Raw genomic sequence first — 20532 nt, 5'->3', positions numbered from 1 at the left:
TTAATATACACTACTGGACTACCGCTTCATAACAGCTAAAGTGGCCGTAACAAGATATTAATAATAATAATAATAATTTTTATTTATATAGCGCCAACATATTCCGCAGCACTTTACAATTAAGCGGGGACATGTACAGACAATAAATTCAATACAAGGTGAGACAGTTTAACAGTTACATCAGGAGTGAGGGCCCTGCTCGCAAGCTTACATTCTACAAGGAAATGGGGGGGACACAACAGGTGGAAAGTGCTTGTTATTTCAGGTCAGGCAATTATAAAAAGTCGGGATTATCATATAAAGCTGCATGATCCGGTCATCAGCCTGTATGTTAAAGTGCAATACTCAATTACCGAGTGCAGTTATCGTGTGCATGGAGGGTGTAGAGACAGATGAACAGTGGGGGGCAGATTCTGAATAGTATTTAGGAGGGAACAGGGGAAAGTTAGTTTACTGGGTATTTGAGGTGGTAGGCTTGTTTAAAGAGATGGGTTTTTAAAGCGCGCTTGAAGACATCGGGGCTAGGCATCAATCGGATCGTCTGGGGTAGAGCATTCCAGAGAACTGGCGCAGCACGAGAGAAGTCTTGGAGACGGAGGTGCGAGGTTCGGATTATGGGGGATGTTAGTCTTAGGTCATTTGTGGAACGGAGGGCACGTGTAGGATGATAGACTGAGATGAGAGAGGAGATATAAGGTGGTGCAGAACTGTGGAGAGCTTTGTGGGTGAGAGCAATGAGTTTATATTGGACCCTGTAGCGAATGGGTAACCAGTGTAATGACTGGCACAAGGTGGAGGCATCGGTGAAGCGGCTGGACAGAAATACGACCCTGGCTGCCGCATTCAGGACAGATTGGAGAGGGCAAATTTTGGTAAGAGGGAGACCGATCAGAAGAGAGTTGCAGTAGTCCAGACGAGAGTGAATAAGAGCGACCGTAAGAGTTTTAGCAGTTTCAAAAGTGAGAAAAGATCGGATTCTGGAGATGTTTTTAAGATGCAGGTGACAAGAGCGAGTGAGTGATCGGATATAGGGAGTAGAGGAAAGGTTAGTGTCAAATATGACCCCAAGGCAGCGGGTGTGCTGCTTGGGAGTTATGGTTGAACCCTCCAAGGTAATTTCGATGTTAGGTTAGTAGAGGGGGGAAACACAAGAAGTTCAGTTTTGGTGAGATTCAGTTTAAGATAGAGGGAGGACATGATGCTAGACACAGCAGACAAACAATCCTTGGTATTTTGTATTAGGGTAGGGGTGATGTCAGGGGAAGAAGTGTATAATTGGGTGTCGTCAGCATAGAGATGATACTGGAACCCAAATCTGCTGATTGTTTGTCCAATAGGGGCAGTGTATAGAGAGGAGGGGGCCTAGGACTGAGCCCTGTGGAACCCCGATAGTAAGGGGATGAGGAGGGGAAGAGGAGCCGGCAAAAGGTACAGTAAAGGAGCGGTCAGAAAGGTAGGAGGAGAACCAGGAGCGAACAGTGTCCTTGAGGCCTATAGAGCGGAGCATAGTGAGGAGGAGCTGGTGATCCACAGTGTCAAATGCTGCAGAGAGATCCAGGAGAATCAGCAGGGAGCAGTGACCTTTGGATTTGGCTATTAGTACATCATTAGAGACTTTAGTGAGGGCAGTTTCAGTGGAGTGTAAGGAGCGGAAACCAGATTGTAGAGGGTCGAGGAGAGAGTTATATGAGAGATAGCGGATTAGACGGGAGTGGACCAAGCGTTCCAGGAGTTTAGAGATGAAAGGAAGATTAGAGACAGGTCTGTAGTTAGCAGCGCAGTTCTGGTCCAGGGATGGCTTTTTAAGTAAAGGGGTTATGATGGCATGTTTAAATGAGGGAAAGATACCTGAAGAAAGAGAGAGGTTAAATATTTTAGTCAGGTGAGTAGTGACCACCGGTGAGAGGGACTGCAGGAGATGTGAAGGAATGGGGTCACTGTTGCAGGTTGTAGGCCGAGAAGAAGCGAGGAGCTGGGTAACTTCTTCTCCTGTAACAGGCTCAAAGATGGCAAGTGAGCTTGAAGTGCGGCAGGGAAGGGGATCCAGGCACTGAGGAGATTGGACTGAGATGGCCTGTGCTTTAGGTTTCAGGAGGGAGTTTAAGGTTTCGAAAAGTCGTTTTGGATTGTTGGACATTGAAGTGATGAGGGTGGTGAAGTAGGATTGTTTGGCCAGATGAAGGGCAGAGTTATAGGTTTTGAGCATGAATTTATAGTGGATGAAGTCCTCTGCTCTCCACTGACGCTCAGCACACCTTGAGCAACGTTGAAGAAAACGTGTTTGCATCGTGTGCCAGGGCTGCCGTTGTCTGTGTCGGATCTTTCTGCGAGTAGAAGGAACTGCTTCATCTAGGGCGCTCTTCAGTGTATTATTGTAGTGTGACAATGCTAAGTCTGGACAGGAGAAGGAGGAGATGGGGGCTAAAGATGTGTGGAGATTGTCCATAAGCTGCTGGGTATTAATGGTACGTGTATTCCTATAAGTGTGGAAAGTGGGGGTGTCCCGGGTGAGGAGACAATTCTTAACAGAGAAGGAAAGAAGGTTGTGGTCCGAGAGCGGGAGAGGGGAGTTGGTAAAGTCATCCAGATATTAAATATATACTGGCGCCATTTCTCCAATGTATCTCGTGAAGGTCGCGTGGCATTGTTACATCATGTGACCACTGCAGCTCTCACTATTCCATCAGATAAAATGTCTGAGACCAGGATTGCCAACCATCCAGAAATTCTAGGACAGTCCATAAAAACTGCACTTTTTTTTCCCTGTCCGTAAAAAAATTTTTTTAGGTGTTCTTGATTTTTTTTGAAGCTGTAGAAACTTACTCAGATTATTTTGCTGTAATTGTCATCTTTTTTACAGTGAATGCAGCTGATGTCTTCATATCAGAATTATGGGCTGTAGACATTGTAGACTTTGATAAGTTTTAGACACAGCGTCGACAGTTTTATTTCAATGGTCGTTCTGGCACAGTGAGAGCTGCTTCCAACCCTCTGTGTCATGGCACATCATGAACAGGTCTGGGCATTCTCTGTCTACTATTTAGATATGTTCTGAAATTAATTTCCACATCATTGTGCAAAAAATCTTACATTAAGAAGCTATCTATTGCTTGGAGTCAACAAGAAAAACTACAGTATTTATACAGAGTCATGATTTCACTAATACTTGGGCCATTGTGGGATCCCAAATATAGGATAGGTAAAAGCTTTCTTATTTTTTTCAACTGAGCCATTTTAAAGAAAACTATGGGTAAATATCGTTTTAATTTTTACTTCAGAAATCAGTAGTACAGATGAGAATATGAAACTTTGTAACATATTTCATCAGGGAAATCTGCTTCTTTCTCCGCCAGGACTGATCATTTATCTTCAAAATTCTAAATTCACAGGTAAAATCTGTATTCATTGAATAATAATCTTTTTATTTATAAAGCACCAACATATTACGCAGCGCTGTACAATTCAGACACTTCATCATCACTGTCCCCATTGGGGCTCACAATCTACATTCCCTATCAGTATGTCTTTGGAGTGTGGGAGGAAAGCGGAGAACCCGGAGGAAACCCCCGCAAACACGGGGAGAACATACAAACTCCTTGCAGATGTTGTCCTTGGTGGGATTTGAACCCAGGACCTGTTACAAGTGTGTTAGAAGTGACAGACAGTCAACATGCAGTTGGTTGCAGGAGATCTCTTCATTTGGCATTACAGACAACTTCTTAGAAGCTGTATCTCTAGGACCCAGCGGCTAACTTCCTTTGGCTAATTAACACCCTGGCCTGGGTGTATAAATACCTGCTGTGTGCCAGAGGGAAGTGCCAGCGATATTCATTACTCCTTGTGAAGGCTTGAGCAAGAGCAGTACTTCTTCCTCTCTGGTGCTAGAGGACGTGTGCGCATTTGTCTGGAGTCGACTAAAGCTAAGCGATTTTCCCTTGTTTGTCCCCCCCCTTGTTGTCTGTAGTGTTCAGCAGTGATCGACTAGTGCTCATCCCCCTCCCTTCCCTAGCCTGAGTCTAATGCCAGGGAAAGACAGGGCGAGGTACGCGTGCGGCGGTTGGTGAAGAACCAATATAGGGACGTTAGTGGAGACAGGGTGACACTAGATCAGCCTAGGAGGTCTCCACTCCCCCCCCCCCCCTTTTCCCTAGAGTCTGGGCTCCCTTTCCCTCTTCCCTTTGTGTTGCACTAAGTCTTTCCCACACCTTGCGTGACAGGACCCCAGTGCTGCAAGGCTGCAGTGCTAACCACTGAGCCACCGTACTGCCCCTAGTGTAGACAGATTGTTACATTACTGAGATATAAGATGGCAGCTGCTACTGATAAGATCATATGTACAATAGAAGGCTCACTTCTACATCTTATCAGTAGCAGCTTCCATCTCCTATCTCAGTAATAGGAAAATTTGTCTTCACTGCGTACAGATTTTACCTGGGAATTTAGAATTTTTTTAGAATGACTGACTGATCAGTCCTGGAGGAGAAAGAAGCAGATTTCCTGATGAAATATATATCAGTGATGTACCCATAATTTTCTGTTGTACAAGTCATTAAAGGGGTTCCAAAATTACACCTTACCACCTATCGACAGAATGGAACATAAATGTCTGATCACTGGTGGTCCTACCATTGGGTCCACCACTGATCACGAGAATAAGGGTCTTGTGTCCCTAATTTGAATGTCCATAGTACTGACAAAGATAGTCAGGCGCTGTACTCCACTATCTCCATCAATCGTATAGACAGTGAATAAAGTGCCAGTATGTTCTCCAGAGACCTGATCTCATGACTGATAGGGGTCCCAGCAATCAAACACTTATCACTTATCCTGTGGATAAGTGGTAAGTTTTAAGTGAAAAATGGTACAACATTCTAATATACAGATGTAGCAAAGCTTAAATTAACAAGCATGGTGCGTTATTTGGATATTGTAGCTGTTTGCATAGCCAGTCACTTATTTACTTTATATAAGAACAGACGCTACACTAATAGCAGAGCTACGTGGCATCAAATTGGCCCTTACTAAATAGTGTTCTCATTACTCAACACTTACAAGATCTCTGCTCACTGTCTGGAGATGGAAACAACTAGTGCCTCAGCTGATACATCCTTGTTTCTTCACTTTTTATTATGTAATGAAGTTTCCTTATTTACAGAAACCCCTTGAATCAAATTTTCAACCATATAATTATGAAGAAGTTTAATGAGTTTTACTCACCCATTGTGGGTGTCACATATTCAGGGTATTTATTTAGGTGTCTGGGAGTTTCTGGAGGTGCAGTACATTTGGACACATAATCAGTGTTCATTTATTGGCGATTTGCTTTGATACAATACTTGAATTCTTTCTTGGTCTTACTTAATCATTACAGTTTATTATTACAATATAATATACCTGGCTTGAGTATTTATTTAACTTTTCTTTCCAGTTGCAGTGTTGCGGCTTTAACTTGTTTCATGGTTTGGACGGCAGCGCAGGAATGCTGGCAATTGCTAAGAAGAAAGATTTGTATCAGGAGCTGAAGCAGTGCATGTTGGGACAGGAACAATTGCCGAATGACTCAGGTAAAAAAAGAAAAAAAAACACTGTATTATAGTGAGAACTTAAAGTGTTTATTTAAAACTTTAGGATTATCAATCTTTAGTATAGGCTATCAGTATCAGATCGGTTGAGTACCCCTGTCAATCAGCGGTAACTAGTAAAGAGTTAAGCTGATCTGCAGAGGTGCAGAGTCAGAACCTCTCCCATTTTTTATTGGCGGTTTATTAGTTTTTTAAGTCCCACCTTGCCCTTTAAGCTAGGGAAGTGGGAACATTTGCGCAGGCTGTGTAGCTCCATATGGGTCCTATGGGCACAATGTTTTCACATGGCATGAAAGAAAAGATTTGAATCCCCTGAACTATTCACTCGACTCTGTGTATGGAACTGTGCTAATGATTTCAAGCATTAGTGGTGATGTGGAGGAACGCTCTGGCGAGTGGCGATGTGGAGGAACGCTCTGGCGAGTGGCAATGTGGGGGAACGCTCTGGCGAGTGGCGTTGTGGGGGAACGCTGTGGCGATGTGGGGGAACGCTCTGGCGAGTGGCGATGTGGGGGAACGCTCTGGCGAGTGGCGATGTGGGGGAACGCTGTGATGATCACTTTATTCTTAATAAATTAGCTGTTGGACAGCAATAGGTCCATGATATTATATTGCTGTAAGGTGCCCCAGCGAGGTAGTCGTGGGCGAGCTGTAGCCCCCTCTCGCTATGGCACCCTACAGACAATACGTGTCCTCCCTCTGAAGTGTGGCTGTGTATGTGGTGCTCTTCACTTACTTCAAGCCATCCGATCGCGGCTGTCTCCAGGCAATTTTCTTCTGGGACCAGGGCAGCAATAATTTCAGAGGACACGAGGTTCTTAACCAGAACTTGGACTTTACTTGGGGAAGAGGAATATATACAATATTTACAGTCAGATATAATGGATAAGGCCCGACAGGCAATCATCTCTCTCACAGGCGCTGTTAACTGCTTCAGCCCTGGTTCCCTCTTTAAGCGGAGCATCTCTGTGGCTATAATTCCTGGCCCAAGAGACTCCTCTGTATTGACAGTGACCGGATCCGATATCTCTCCCCCACGTCTTAGCTTGGAGTCCTATTTAGCTTCCTGCAGACTAGAAGTGCCCCGTGTCCTCACTACGCTTTGATGAGTTTCTCCGGCGAGCGAACAGGACTCGTGCTCTTGTGTGGGGAGAATTGCGCACTGGGATCTCACTGTCTGAGGGTTCGGAGCTCCTGTCTACCCTAGCAGCCACTATAATCAGGCTGTCTGATCAACTTGAGGTCTCAACTCATACTCACGAATCACTTCCTGATTCTGGAAACTTAAACAGAGACTTTCCGAATATGCCCACCCTCAGTGAGCTGTCATCACAGAACTTTAACCCATCACTGTCTATAACTTTGCTGGCAGACTCAACCTGACATCTGCACCCAGAACAGTGGCATCTTGTGGCTGTTTTCAGGTACTACAGCCCAGAAGGAATTATACCAGGAACAAGCTCTATATCTCTCTAGGCTTGCTAAGGGCACAAAGTTCCCCCTCTACTCTACTAACTGGACCACTAAAGCTAACCCCCTTAGCTTGGTCTACCCCAGTTAGGGAGGTCTGACCTCAGGGACACTTCCTTTAACTATCTCAGTACCAAGGGAAGGCTACGCCCTTCCCCACTATTATATTCTCCGACACTTTAATGTTGGTCGTCCCTGACCACACTAAGCAATAAACATCAATCAACAGCTATAAAATTATGTTACATAACTACATTTTACTAAAACATTTTTAGTAAACGACTGGTCCTGAGGTCATCTTCTTGGATGGAAGACCGGCCCTTCTCGGTTAAGGGCCCTGGAACAGCAATTCAGGACAGTCCATTATCAACTTTTTTCAGAGGCACCGGTCCTTCTTGGTAAGGACCCTGGAAACGACGTGTCCACAGTTTTAAGTCAGGTCAACACCTCAATAGCCTCCAATCCCCTCCTGGGGCTACATTCTGAGGCACACAGTCACAGGTAACACCCTGTGAGTCTCTTTCTTCTTGGCCCTAGCGGGGGTCACCGGTTCTTCCCGCTAGGCCGCAAGTCTCTTAGATTTGGAGGATATCCATCCTCAAGGTGTGCCTCAGGGCTTTAAATTCCAGCAGAAAAAGGCGCAACAAGCGCAACAAAAAGAAAACAAAAGTAAAAACAAAAAGCAGCTCTCCTGGGCACGCAACTTTTGGGTGCTGCTTAAGGCCTTCCTGGCCTAGGAGGTAGGGGAACAATCCTCCATTTTTTTTTTTTCTGTTTCAACTGAAGTCAACATGGGGCACCTCGCCCCCACTGGGTAACAGTCCCAAACTGCAGACAAGACCACCACCGATGGGTCCTAAAGAGGGAAGTGGAAGGTCAACGGACCTTTTAGCTGGCTCACTTCCCTCGGGCGTCCTTCCTCTCATTCATCAAGGCGGCCCATGCTGCAGAGGAAGGTGGCTTCCTCCACCTCCAAGGCTGGTCAGGGTGTCGGCTACGCCCGGGGTCCTCATCCGAGGAGGTGGCGCTGCCACAGCCAACTTGCGTGGGGCCATAGCTGGTCACGGTAAAACTGTGGACCTCCTGACTAACAGCCGCCTGAGTCCTTTCGGCGACTCCACTATTAGTTGCCTCAGCCCCTCCTGGGTGTTTGGTTGTTGAGCCCATGGCCTTACTTGGAGAGTCAGCCCTACTACGATCTGGGACATCCTCCTCTTTTTCGGCACCATCTCTCCGCTGCTGGCTTCCCGGCTTTTCCTCCGGCGGGGTGCCGCCCTTGGGAGGGGACAAGAATCCTCCAGGGGCTTCCCTAGCCCGACGTTGCCGAGCCTCCCTCTCAGCCCTTCGCCGGAAGACCTGCCGGTCCTTCTCTAGGACGTCTTCCCACTTGTAGGGGCGGGTGACCGGAGCCGCATACCACCCGTTTTGGCACTCACATTTTACAAAGTGCACGATGTCCCCCACGTGCAGGTTGTGTAAACAGTCAGGCAGATAGTCCCGCTTTACCGCTTCGCGGGACACGAACACCTCGTGCCCGGTCCATTCCTCTTCCAGAAACCCGTACCCCTCATGGATACGGAATTGTATGACCCGCCCCCGGGTCTGAGCTTCCTCCACTGACTCCCTTCTTGCCGCATTGGACCCCTCCAGCCAGCCTCTCAGGAAGGTATCGGTCCATCGCCGCTGTTCTCGCGCGGTCATCGGGGGGTCCCGGGTAGCCCACTTAGGACTCCCGGGCTCAGCGTACTGCTCTGCCGAGGGGGAATGTAGGGCCTCCAAGGCCAACGACCAGAAATTCTCCCGCGGGGCCTTTCTTTTAGGGGGCTTCCCTTCCGCACCGTCCCCTGAAGGCCTGGGGGCCTCTGTTGCCACAGAAGCTACTGGGGCAGGTACCGCAGGCGTGACCGGCCGCTGGGGCATGGACCGCTCACCTTCTGTAAGCTTCGCTGCAGCTATTGCTCCGGCCCTACCTGGATGTTCTCCTCCCTCAGCCGAGGGGGACGTTTCCTCCGGCATCCGGCTCCAGCACCATATGTGAAGCTCGTGGATAAGCAGGCCCAGCTCCGGATCAGGCCTAGTGGCCCACTGGACAGCCACTGGGGGTAAGGGCAATGGTTCGCGGGCAGCGCCCGCCGGCGAACGACTTCCAGTCGCAGCCCCTGGGGTGGTGATCTCCAGGGGTTCCTCCTCACCGCTTGTCTCGCGCACATTGTCAGGCTCTGGGGCTGCCATCCTCTCAGGACGTCCGCTGCCGTACCTCCTTCTCCTTACGTGCTGGACAGAAAATGGCGCCGGTCGCTTACCGGTGACGCGCGTCCTGCGCGTCCAACTCCGCCTCTTCCTGGGCCGGCCTTCTGACGCGACTGCCGCGTCACTCGTCACTCTCGGCCGCTCCGGCTTCAGCCTCGCCCCCTCTCTGTGCGCGCTGATACTCACGGGGCCGGGCTTTACTTTACGCCGCGCCCTCTTCCTCTCTGGACGTCCCATCCTGGGACGCATCTTCACCGTTGGGCCTATCCTTTTTTGGGCCGGAACTCGTAGGGGCTGGACATCTTTTCGCGCTCTCCAGCGCCGTCCACTCCCACGATAGGCGGTTCTTCTCCCAGACTTTACCGCCGTCGTCACCATCTTGGAATCCATGCTTCGGGCCGCCATCTTGGGCCGCATGCCTTCCAACACTTTCTCCTCAGTGTTCTGTGTCGGCTCTTCCCCGCTTTCTTCATGCGAGGAGCTCGCATCCTGCCGACTACGCCAAATGTAAGGTGCCCCAGCGAGGTAGTCGTGGGCGAGCTGTAGCCCCCTCTCGCTATGGACCCTACAGACAATACGTGTCCTCCCTCTGAAGTGTGGCTGTGTATGTAGTGCTCTTCACTTACTTCAAGCCATCCGATCGCGGCTGTCTCCAGGCAATTTTCTTCTGAGACCAGGGCAGCAATAATTTCAGAGGACACGAGGTTCTTAACCAGAACTTGGACTTTACTTGGGGAAGAGGAATATATACAATATTTACAGTCAGATATAATGGATAAGGCCCGACAGGCAATCATCTCTCTCACAGGCGCTGTTAACTGCTTCAGTCCTGGTTCCCTCTTTAAGCGGAGCATCTCTGTGGCTATAATTCCTGGCCCAAGAGACTCCTCTGTATTGACAGTGACCGGATCCGATATCTCTCCCCCACGTCTTAGCTTGGAGTCCTATTTAGCTTCCTCTGCTTCCTGCAGACTAGAAGTGCCCCGTGTCCTCACTACGCTTTGATGAGTTTCTCCGGCGAGCGAACAGGACTCGTGCTCTTGTGTGGGGAGAATTGCGCACTGGGATCTCACTGTCTGAGGGTTCGGAGCTCCCGTCTACCCTAGCAGCCACTATAGTCAGGCTGTCTGATCAACTTGAGGTCTCAACTCGTACTCACGAATCACTTCCTGATTCTGGAAACTTAAACAGAGACTTTCCGAATATGCCCACGCTCAGTGAGCTGTCATCACAGAACTTTAACCCATCACTGTCTATAACTTTGCTGGCAGACTCAACCTGACATCTGCACCCAGAACAGTGGCATCTTGTGGCTGTTTTCAGGTACTACAGCCCAGAAGGAATTATACCAGGAACAAGCTCTATATCTCTCTAGGCTTGCTAAGGGCACAAAGTTCCCCCTCTACTCTACTAACTGGACCGCTAAAGCTAACCCCCTTAGCTTGGTCTACCCCAGTTAGGGAGGTCTGACCTCAGGGACACTTCCTTTAACTATCTCAGTACCAAGGGAAGGCTACGCCCTTCCCCACTATTACATTGCAGGGGCTCTCTTTCATCTATATCAACTAATGTAGCCCAACATTTCCCAATTTGGCCACAACCCACATGGTGAGCACGAAATTGTTGAAGATTTGCCCATCAATGCAAACTTATTTTGCTCTCTAAACAGAAAGCACGTATGAAACACCAGATTATTGTAATGTTTCCCTGTAAAGAAAACTGTTCTAAAAATATTACCCTGGGACTGAAAATTGGCTATAAATTTCTCTTATATAGTTATACTACCTTGTGCCCTTCATCTGCCTCCTCCACTCAGATCGGCATTCTGCTCCTACTGCTTCAAGATGTCTAATGGGCATGGAAGGGGTAAAATGGTAAACCTAAAACACGCTGTTCCTGTTCTGTGAGATAAGACAAGCATGGTGAGGGCATGGTTCATACTTATTACTGTCCTCCCCATGACACTACATGGTCTATTGTGGCGCCCCTGCGGGTTCAGTTGCCACAGAGGTACTGCATCTCACCCAGAGGTGTGGTACCCCACTCTCAGGTAAGGAGGGAGTACTGCCTGGGACCCACCCACCTGCCTCCAACACTACACCATTCCAGACCAGCAGGAGGGGCAAGATGTACAAATCCACTGCTGAGCCCTGTCCCTGGTTGGAAGGGGGGTGACCAAGAGAGGGGGAGCCATGTAGTGGGTGTGGGTGGAGGAAGCAGATCAGGGGAGCACCGTCAGTAGGAGTATAAGAAGGAAGGGAACTATCTAGAAGGGGAGAGTCCAGTCAGAGCGAGTCCTGCTTAGGAGAGCAGTGGAGGAGGGCCAGGCTCCTGGCTCTAGAGCTTGGAGCAGGAGTTGAGAGGAGCGGGGCCTAGTAAGAGAGGCCCAGGAAAGAGAGAGAGGACGGGAGCAGAGGGAAGGCTCCAGAGATAGAGGGGATCCCAGGGGTACTGTGAGTGCAGGAAGCCACCTGTGCACCTGAATCTACACGGACGTGGAGGGATCAGGCCACAGAGGGGACCGACCCCTAAACTAGTGGAGAACAACCAGGCTCAGCTAGACAACCAGAGGCTACTGTACTTTCAAGGTGCTGCTGCCCAAAACCACAATTACATTGCCGAAAAGGTGGCCACATAGGGTCCAGGGGACTGCACGTCGCCCGACAGGATCCGAGGCTACTGGCTTGGGACACTGATTGTGAGGCGCAGGGCAGGAGGGTGAGAGCCAGCGCAGGAAGAAGACCGAGAAAGGAACATAGAACGGGGTCCCGTTTAAGTACTCCTGACATACTTGAGAGATTGCTGAACCCCTTCCTTGGTGAACGCAGGACGACGTGGGTGGTTATAATCTGGCAGTTGTAACCAGGAGCAGCGTGATAACTGTGAGTAAAACCTTGAAGACTGCACCCCACTGTGTCTGTGAATAATTGCTGCGCCATCATCCCCTGCACTACACAGCACCAACAACATCTACCTCATAACATCACTATATCCTGCCCTGGAGCTTAGCTCTGCCTGTGGAGAGCTGAACCAACTCTGCTGCGTCACCATCAGCTCCAGAGGATCTGAACTGCAGCGGTGGCTCCAAATAGCCGCATACCACAGGTGGCGTCACGAACATTATCTATAAAAACATTATTCCCCTTCTACTAAAACCCCTTTTATTGACCGCCCTGGGTCACGGACCGGGTCGCTGCCACAGTGACCTCCCCCAGCATCGACCGGACCGGCTACCGAGTACCCCACGGCCCAGGGGGCATGTCACTATCTTGAAAGCCGGAGGCAATTGGAGGCAACAGAAGGCACCAGGTACAGTAGATGAATTATGTATAGACCCTTTAAAGTCACAGACTTTATCACTGAGCCATGTGAAAATAGCTTCTAATTAGAACCTTTTTTTACTTACAGTTTTATCTTGATATGTAAGGGCAATGTAGATAATAAATATCCTAAGGCTGGGGTTACATGGACATAAGAACATGGCAAGATTTTTTTTTTTCTGTCGAATTCATACTTTAACTTCTGCATGCTGCAGTACCATTTCCTCTGTGTTTCAGCTTCAAAATCTGAATTTATTACATGTGTATTTTTTTCTTAATTGTATTGGATTGTACAGGGTGAAGTCCACAATGAATTCCAAACAATGAATGGACATGGTGAGGATTGCAAAATCCACACCGCAGGTCAATTTACGGTTGGAAAATTTACCCAACGTGTTGATGAGATTTCTAATCTCTCAATAACTTTGCTTGCACTGTATTCTCTACACTCAAATCCACACAGAAAATCTGCCCAAACATGCACCATCCGATGTATGCCTCCTACGTATGCCACTGTATATGCATATAATGGCCTATGTCATCTATTGACTCATGGGTTAAAATATATAAACTACATGGTGTACTTTTTGTTATTTACTAGATGCCTCTGAGTAGACTAGCAGGCTTAATTCACCCTTACAGATTGGTATGAAATTAACTATTCAAATGCTCATCAGTCTAACAGTATGTGTTGAGTATCAGATATTTATGTAATAATGAATGTCAAGCCATGATACAATGGAATTTACCAATAATTTTACATCTTGTCTGTTTTCAGAAAAATATGATGCAGTTATTATAGTAGGAGCGCTCAGTGATGGACAGGTCCCGGTGTCAGTGCTTTCCGAACTGCTTCGTGTCACAAAATCAGGTGAGAATATAGACACTATGGGCCTGACTCCTTAAGAATGGCTTTGTACACGCCAATATAATGAAGAGTCATTTTGTTAGTAGGATGCTTAAAAATCATTAACATACACTCCACTTAATGAATTTGGCACATCTTCTCAGTGGCGTAAGCCTCATTGCAACTCACCAACATACTTCTCCAGTCTGGAACTTTGGTAACATTTGCAATGAGAGTTCTGCAAAGAAAGTGACAAAATTTTCCATAAAGTAGCCGAGCAGGCGCCGCCACACCCCGTTTCGCCCACACGCCGCCCACTTTGATGGAGCTGGCTTGGGATGACAAAACTTGCACCTTTTCTTTGATGTTTTGTCCCTAAATACCGATGTGCTCACCTTAAACCATAAACTACTTCTTTGTGTAGCATCATGGGAAAGTCTAAAGAAATCAGCCAGTATATCAGGAAGAGAATTGTGGACTTGCACAAGTCTGGCTCATGGTTGGGTAGAATTTCAAGATACCTGAAGGTGCCTCGGTTCATTTGTACAAACAATTATACGCAAGTACAAAAAAGATGGGAATGTCCAGCCATCATACCGCTCAGGAAGGAGACGGGTTCTGTGTCCCAGAGATGAACGTGCTTTGGTCTGACATGTGCATATCAACCCAAGGACAAAAGAAAAAGACCTTGTGAAGATGATGGTGGAAGCTAGTAAGATTGTGTCAATATCCAGAGTGAAACGAGTACTGAATCAACGTGGACTGAAAGGCCACACTGCCAGGAAGAAGCCATTATTACAAAAGAAACATAAAAAAGCCAGACTCATGTTTGCAAATGCACACAGGAACAAAGACCTTGATTTTTGGAAACATGTCCTGTGGTCTTATGACACTAAAATTGAACTTTTTGGGCATAATGACCATCGTTAAGTTTGGAGGAAAAAGAGAGAAGCTTGGAAGCCTAACAACACAATCCCAACTGTGAAACATGGGGGTGGCAGCATCATGTTGTAGGGTTGTTTTGCTGCAGGAGGGACTGGTGCACTTCACAAAATAGATGGCATCATGAGAAAAGAAGATTATGTGGCAATACTAAAGCAACATCTCAAGACGTTAGCCAGAAAGTTAAAGCTTGGGCGGAAATGGGTCTTCCAAATGGACAATGACCCGAAGCATACTGCCAAAATAGTAACAAAGTGGCTTAAGGATAACAAAGTCAATGTTTTGGAGTGGCCATCACAAAGCCCTGATCTCAATCCTATTGAAAATTTATGGGCAAAGCTGAAAAGCCAGGTGCGAGCAAGGCGACCTACAAACCTGGATCAGTTACACCAGTCTTGTCAGGAGAAATGGACCCAAATTCTAACCAACTATTGTGAGAAGCTTGTGGAAAGATATCCCAAACGTTTGAGCCAAGTGATTCAGTTTAAAGGGAACCTGTCACATCCTAGCTGCCCTCTAGACTGCCCCCATACCGTTGTTAGTGATATGCAACAATGTGCATCACTAACAAGCTGTTTTCATGAAAATTGGTGCAGCTATAATGATTTTAGAACGTTTAATATACTTAGATCCTGCCTGCGTTTTTCAGTCATAGGGTCGTGCTTGTCATATTCAGTCATGGGCAGGCGCAGCATTCACTCACTGCTGGCGCCGCCCATGTATTTGAATCCTGCTCCCGGCAAGCACTAATATTGTGGGGCGCAGGCGCACTTGTATATGTCTGGCCGCCTACGCAGTGAGGCTGTATGATTACCAGCTTCACTGCGCATGCGTGGGGAATATAACGCGTCATAGCGCATGCGCAGTGAAGCTGTGTAGTTCGCAGCTGCACTGCACATGCGCTATGATGCTCGTGTGACCATCAGGTGATCGTTGCCGCAGCAATCAGCTGATGGTCACGTGACCATGAGCAGAATGCTAAAGCCGGTAATCAGCTGATCAGTCATGAGACCGATCAGCTGATGCTGAGCGTAGGAAGATTCACAAGAATTTTCCTATGCTCTCTAGCTCACTGGGGCTCATCAGCTGATCTTCAGCTGATGAACCCAGTGACCCCCTGCAGCACTGTATGCTGACTGGGGGTGATTTTACACCCGTTAGTATACAGTGCTGTATTGCTGATGTCACAGCTGTAGAAATGATCCGGATCGTTGTGGGACTGTCGTGATCGTGGATTGCGTCGTTGAGGACGGACAGGTGAGGGATATGGTTGTTTGTTTTTTTTACGTTTTTTTTTCAGGAGATCGAGGGCTTCGCGAAGGCGGGTAATAAAAAAAAATTGAACCGTGTCTGTTTTTATTTAATTAAAATTCTTTATTCTGACCGTGTCTTTTATTGAAAATGTGCCAACCATTTTACTTCGCGGTTAGTAATAGGGGCGTCTTAAGACGCCTTCCATTACTAACCTGGGCTTCATGTCAGCCGCCAATACAAGGCTGACGTGAACCCCAACCCCATTAACCCCTGCCACCGCTACAGGGCAGCGTGGAAGAGCGAGGCTAAGCGCCAGATCAGATAAGATGCGCCATTTCTGGGACTGCTGAGGGGTGATATTAATAGCTATGGAACATTGTTGGCTAATGGCCCCATCCACGGCTACCAGCAGTGGTTGGCTTTCCCTTTGCTGGTTATAAAAATGACGCAGGAGCCCACTCCATTTTTTTTTTTAGGCTTTGTGCCCATAATTCAGATGTAGCAGCACTTTGGACGCAAATTTTTGCTGTGTCCAAAACGTTGCATTCTATTGAATGCAGGTAAATCCACTTATGTTCACTGAACCATGAGTATTTACCGCATTCAATACTTTCTAGTGGTCAAATTTTTGTTGTGGAGACTAGCGACTCCACAAGCGAATTTGACATGCTGTGGTCCTGAAAGACGCACCGCATGTCAGTGTCCGCGAGTGATTCGCAACCTCAGATGCATGCATAGCGGACAGGGGATTTCTAGAGATCTCATCCACTATGCTGTAACATCTGACCGCTGAACTATGAATTAACACATGTGGAATTATATACTTAACAAAAAAGTGTGAAACAACTGAAAATATGTCTCATATTCTAGGTTCTTCAAAGTAGCCACCTTTTTCTTTGACTGCTTTGCACACTCTTGGCATTCTCTTGATGAGCTTCAAGAGGTAGTCACCAGAAATGGTCTTCCAAAAATCTTGAAGGAGTTCCCAGAGATGCTTAGCACTTGTTGGCCCTTTTGCCTTCACTCTGCGGTCCAGCTCACCCCAAACCATCTTGATTGGGTTCAGGTCTGGTGACTGTGGAGGCCAGGTCATCTGGCGTAGCACCCCATCACTCTCCTTCTTGGTCAAATAGACCTTACACTGCCTGGAGGTGTGTTTGGGGTCATTGTCCCGTTGAAAAATAAATGATGGTCCAACTAAATGAAAACCAGATGGAATAGCATGCCGCTGCAAGATGCTGTGGTAGCCATGCTGGTTCAGTATGCCTTCAATTTTGAATAAATCCCCAACAGTGTCACTAGCAAAGCACCCCCACGCCATCACACCTCCTCTATGCTTCACGGTGGGAACCAGGCATGTAGAGTCCATTCGTTCACCTTTTCTGCGTCGCACAAAGACACAGTGGTTGGAACCAAAGATCTCAAATTTGGACTCATCAGACCAAAGCACAGATTTCCACTGGTCTAATGTCCATTCCTTGTGTTCTTTAGCCCAAACAAGTCTCTTCTGCTTGTTGCCTGTCCTTAGCAATGGTTTCCTAGCAGCTATTTTATCGTGAAGGCCTGCTGCACAAATTCTCCTCTTAACAGTTGTTGTAGGGATGTGTCTGCTGCTAGAACTCTGTGTGGCATTGACCTGGTCTCTAATCTGAGCTGCTGTTAACCTGCGATTTCTGAGCCTGGTGACTTGGATAAACTTATCCTCAGAAGCAGAGGTGACTCTTGGTCTTCCTTTCCTGGGGCGGTCCTCATATGAGCCAGTTTCTTTGTAGCGCTTGATGGTTTTTGCAACTGTACTTGGGGACACTTTCAAAGTTTACCCAATTTTTCAGACTGACTGACCTTCATTTCTTAAAGTAATGATGGCCATTCGTTTTTCTTTACTTAGCTGCTTTTTTCTTGCCATAATACAAATTCTAACAGTCTATTCAGTAGGACTATCAGCTGTGTATCCACCTGACTTCTGCACAACACAACTGATGGTCCCAACCCCATTTATAAGGCAAGAAATCCCACTTATTAAACCTGACAGGGCACACCTGTGAAGTGAAAACCATTTCCGTTGACTACCTCTTGAAGCTCATCAAGAGAATGCCAAGAGTGTGCAAAGCAGTCATCAAAGCAAAAGGTGGCTACTTTGAAAAACCTAGAATATAAGACATATTTTCAGTTGTTTCACACTTTTTTGTTAAGTATATAATTCCACATGTGTTAATTCATAGTTTTGATGCCTTCAGTGTGAATGTACAATTTTCATAGTCATGAAAATGCAGAAAAATCTTTAAATGAGAAGGTGTGTCCAAACTTTTGTTCACTGTGTGTGTATGTGTATGTAAAAAACAATCATGAATTAGAAAGAGAAGGTGGGTTGGGGGACTTAGATAGTACCCATGACAATTTTAAGTGTATGTCATTGGTACATTCACTATGGTTAACAATTAATCTCATGTATGTGTCTTTATGTATGTAAGGTAATGAGCAAAGTCCTGCATATGCATCTGCATAGTAATAATACAAACTCGTAGTACCCCAATTATTTTCTTATTATCCTACTTTTTTGTAGCTATTGATTGCTATACAAAGAACCTGAGAAAAAAGTCATTGATAAATATGATTCTAAACTATTATGAAGCATATACTTAATATGTCAGCCCCACCTTATACTGAAGACAGTTTTTCTGCACATGTGTAGGTGGCTTTGTGTGCATGACCACACGTAGTAACATCTCCAACTTGCAATACAAGGCTGAACTTGAAGAAGGAATATCGTCTTTACAGAGCAAAAGATTGTGGGAACAAGTCTTGGTACAAGAAGTGGAGCAGTGGGAGAAAGCTACGTCAGACAAGGAGATTACTCAAGAATCTGATTATATCCCCGGCGTCATATACATTTATAGAAAAATGTTACCCCTTCCTATAGTCAGCCAATAGTACATGAACTATCATATCATTTTACATTCTATTGGAATTTTTCAATAAACTGACATTCAATAAGCTTATATTATCTATTGCTAAGTTCCAATGACTGACATGCCAAATCCACAACAGATATTTCCCATTGCAATTACGTCCCATGTGGACGTACCCTTACATAGCATGTAATGGATAGTTAGAGAGGCTTAATACTTTTTCAGTGTTTTGGGTTCCATTCCCTGGTTTTGGCTTAGAGATAGTGATGCAAAGAATGTAATAAACGAGTGTGAACAAGACCTCATACTAAGCTGCTTTGTCAACAAGTGTGAAAATTCTTTGGGTGAACTCCTTACACTCCTTACAGGAGGATTCCAGTACTTGTGGGGGTCCTATTAAAAAGAATAGGAGCTGACCAGTAGTACTTTACAGCGGCCAATTAACTGTGTTTAGAATTGTGTGGTTCTGCTCAGTATACAGTTTACAACTGGCTATTCCGGGAGCTGATAACATCTGATCTATGGGGGTTTCAGGTGTCGGCCCACCACTGAGTTTATCTGGATCGTCTACCCTAAGGATAGGTCCTCAATATAAAAGTACTGGACAACCCTTTATAAGAGCTTAACAAAAGAGCCAGGTGAATGCTAAGTGGTGGAGACACTATTAACAATTAGGGAGAAGGAAAAATAAAATAAAGGAGGAATGAATGAAAGGAATGGTGATCCCATAATTCTCTCCTTCCACCTTTAATCAGTCATCGCTGTGATAAGTATTCTAAGTTCCATTCAGAGGAAATATGGGTCCAGTAAGGTTTCCAAGATCATCTAGTCCTTCGAAAATTTGACTGCATATTTGTTTATGGCAGCACTCTTTCTATTCCTACAATCTGCTCTGTCAGATCACAAACATGAAGTATAAATCTCATCTAATGTAATGAGACGTGGAGATGTTAAATTTTAAATATTGTGAGATCAGCACCATTAACATACACCATCGATCACTCCTTGTAGTGACATTTGCATAATGAAACTGTTAAAAATAGATTACAGCTTTTCTAGGAAGCTCCATAAATTGCAGCACTCGTTCCTGTATAAGAATGGGAGGTTTATATGCTATTCAAACTCTGCGGAAGCTGAATGACAACCTATGTGGGTACTGCAAATGTTTAGTGCACCAAAATCCACAAAACCAATTACAGAATATGCCCCATTTTTGTCAATTGGAAAAACTACGTTACTCCTCATACTATGCATTTTTCTTTCCGACCTGACATTAAAATGCCGCAAAATTGTCAACACTTCCTTTCTGTGCTTTCCTTGTGTAATCTTAACCAAACTTTACATTTAAGTAAATGTAGGCATATGTGCATACGGCGAGTTTTTCATGGTTTGAAGTAATGATGAACGGTCTTTACAACTGAGTTGTTCTACCCATATTGTGGCTTAGAACAGTAGGGAATAGGGCTCAGCAATGTTTGAAGCTGTGTACCAACAATGTCTCTGCAAAAAACAACTGATAGTTACAAACACTTTCTGAAACCCAGTAATTCCACAAGTGGACTCTTGATGAGGCATACCTGTTTATTGGAGGCCAATCCAGGTGACTACCAGTTGAAGCTACTTGAAAGAATGCCAAGAGGGTGTAAAGCTGTCATCAAAACAAAAGGATCGTACTGTAGGATTCTAATATTTATCAAACATTCTAGTTTATTTCACACGTGTGTCTTTACTCCATTTGGTAAATTCGAAAAAGTTCATTTTTTTCTCATTAAAGTACACTCTGCACCCTATCTTGACTGAAAAAAACAGAAATGTAGAAATTTTTGCCAATTTATTAAAAAAGAAAAACTGAAATATCACATGGTCATAAGTATTCAGACCCTTTGCTCAGTATTGAGTAGAAGCACCCTTTTGAGCTAGTACAGCCATGAGTCTTCTTGGGAATGATGCAACAAGTT

The 20532-nt window shown here is 45.9% G+C and overlaps 1 protein-coding gene across 2 annotated transcripts in view; it reads left to right on the top strand.

The window, feature by feature from the left end:
• Positions 1-19870, top strand: part of METTL27 (methyltransferase like 27) — a 208007-nt gene extending 188137 nt beyond the window's left edge. For both annotated transcript variants that reach the window (XM_073667589.1, XM_073667588.1), the window contains 3 exons: positions 5429-5564; positions 13401-13493; positions 18358-19870. In XM_073667589.1, the coding sequence (XP_073523690.1) occupies positions 5429-5564; positions 13401-13493; positions 18358-18596 (468 nt within the window). In that variant the 3' untranslated portion in view covers positions 18597-19870. The remainder of the gene's footprint in view (positions 1-5428; positions 5565-13400; positions 13494-18357) is intronic.
• The last annotated feature ends 662 nt before the right edge of the window (positions 19871-20532 follow it).

Source organism: Phyllobates terribilis, unplaced genomic scaffold (assembly GCF_046119375.1).
Source record: "Phyllobates terribilis strain yellow unplaced genomic scaffold, ASM4611937v1 Scaffold_2__4_contigs__length_985480577, whole genome shotgun sequence".
NCBI lineage: Eukaryota > Metazoa > Chordata > Amphibia > Anura > Dendrobatidae > Phyllobates > Phyllobates terribilis.
Note: the sequence above shows the minus strand (reverse complement) of the source record. Positions and strands in the feature narration are given on the sequence as shown.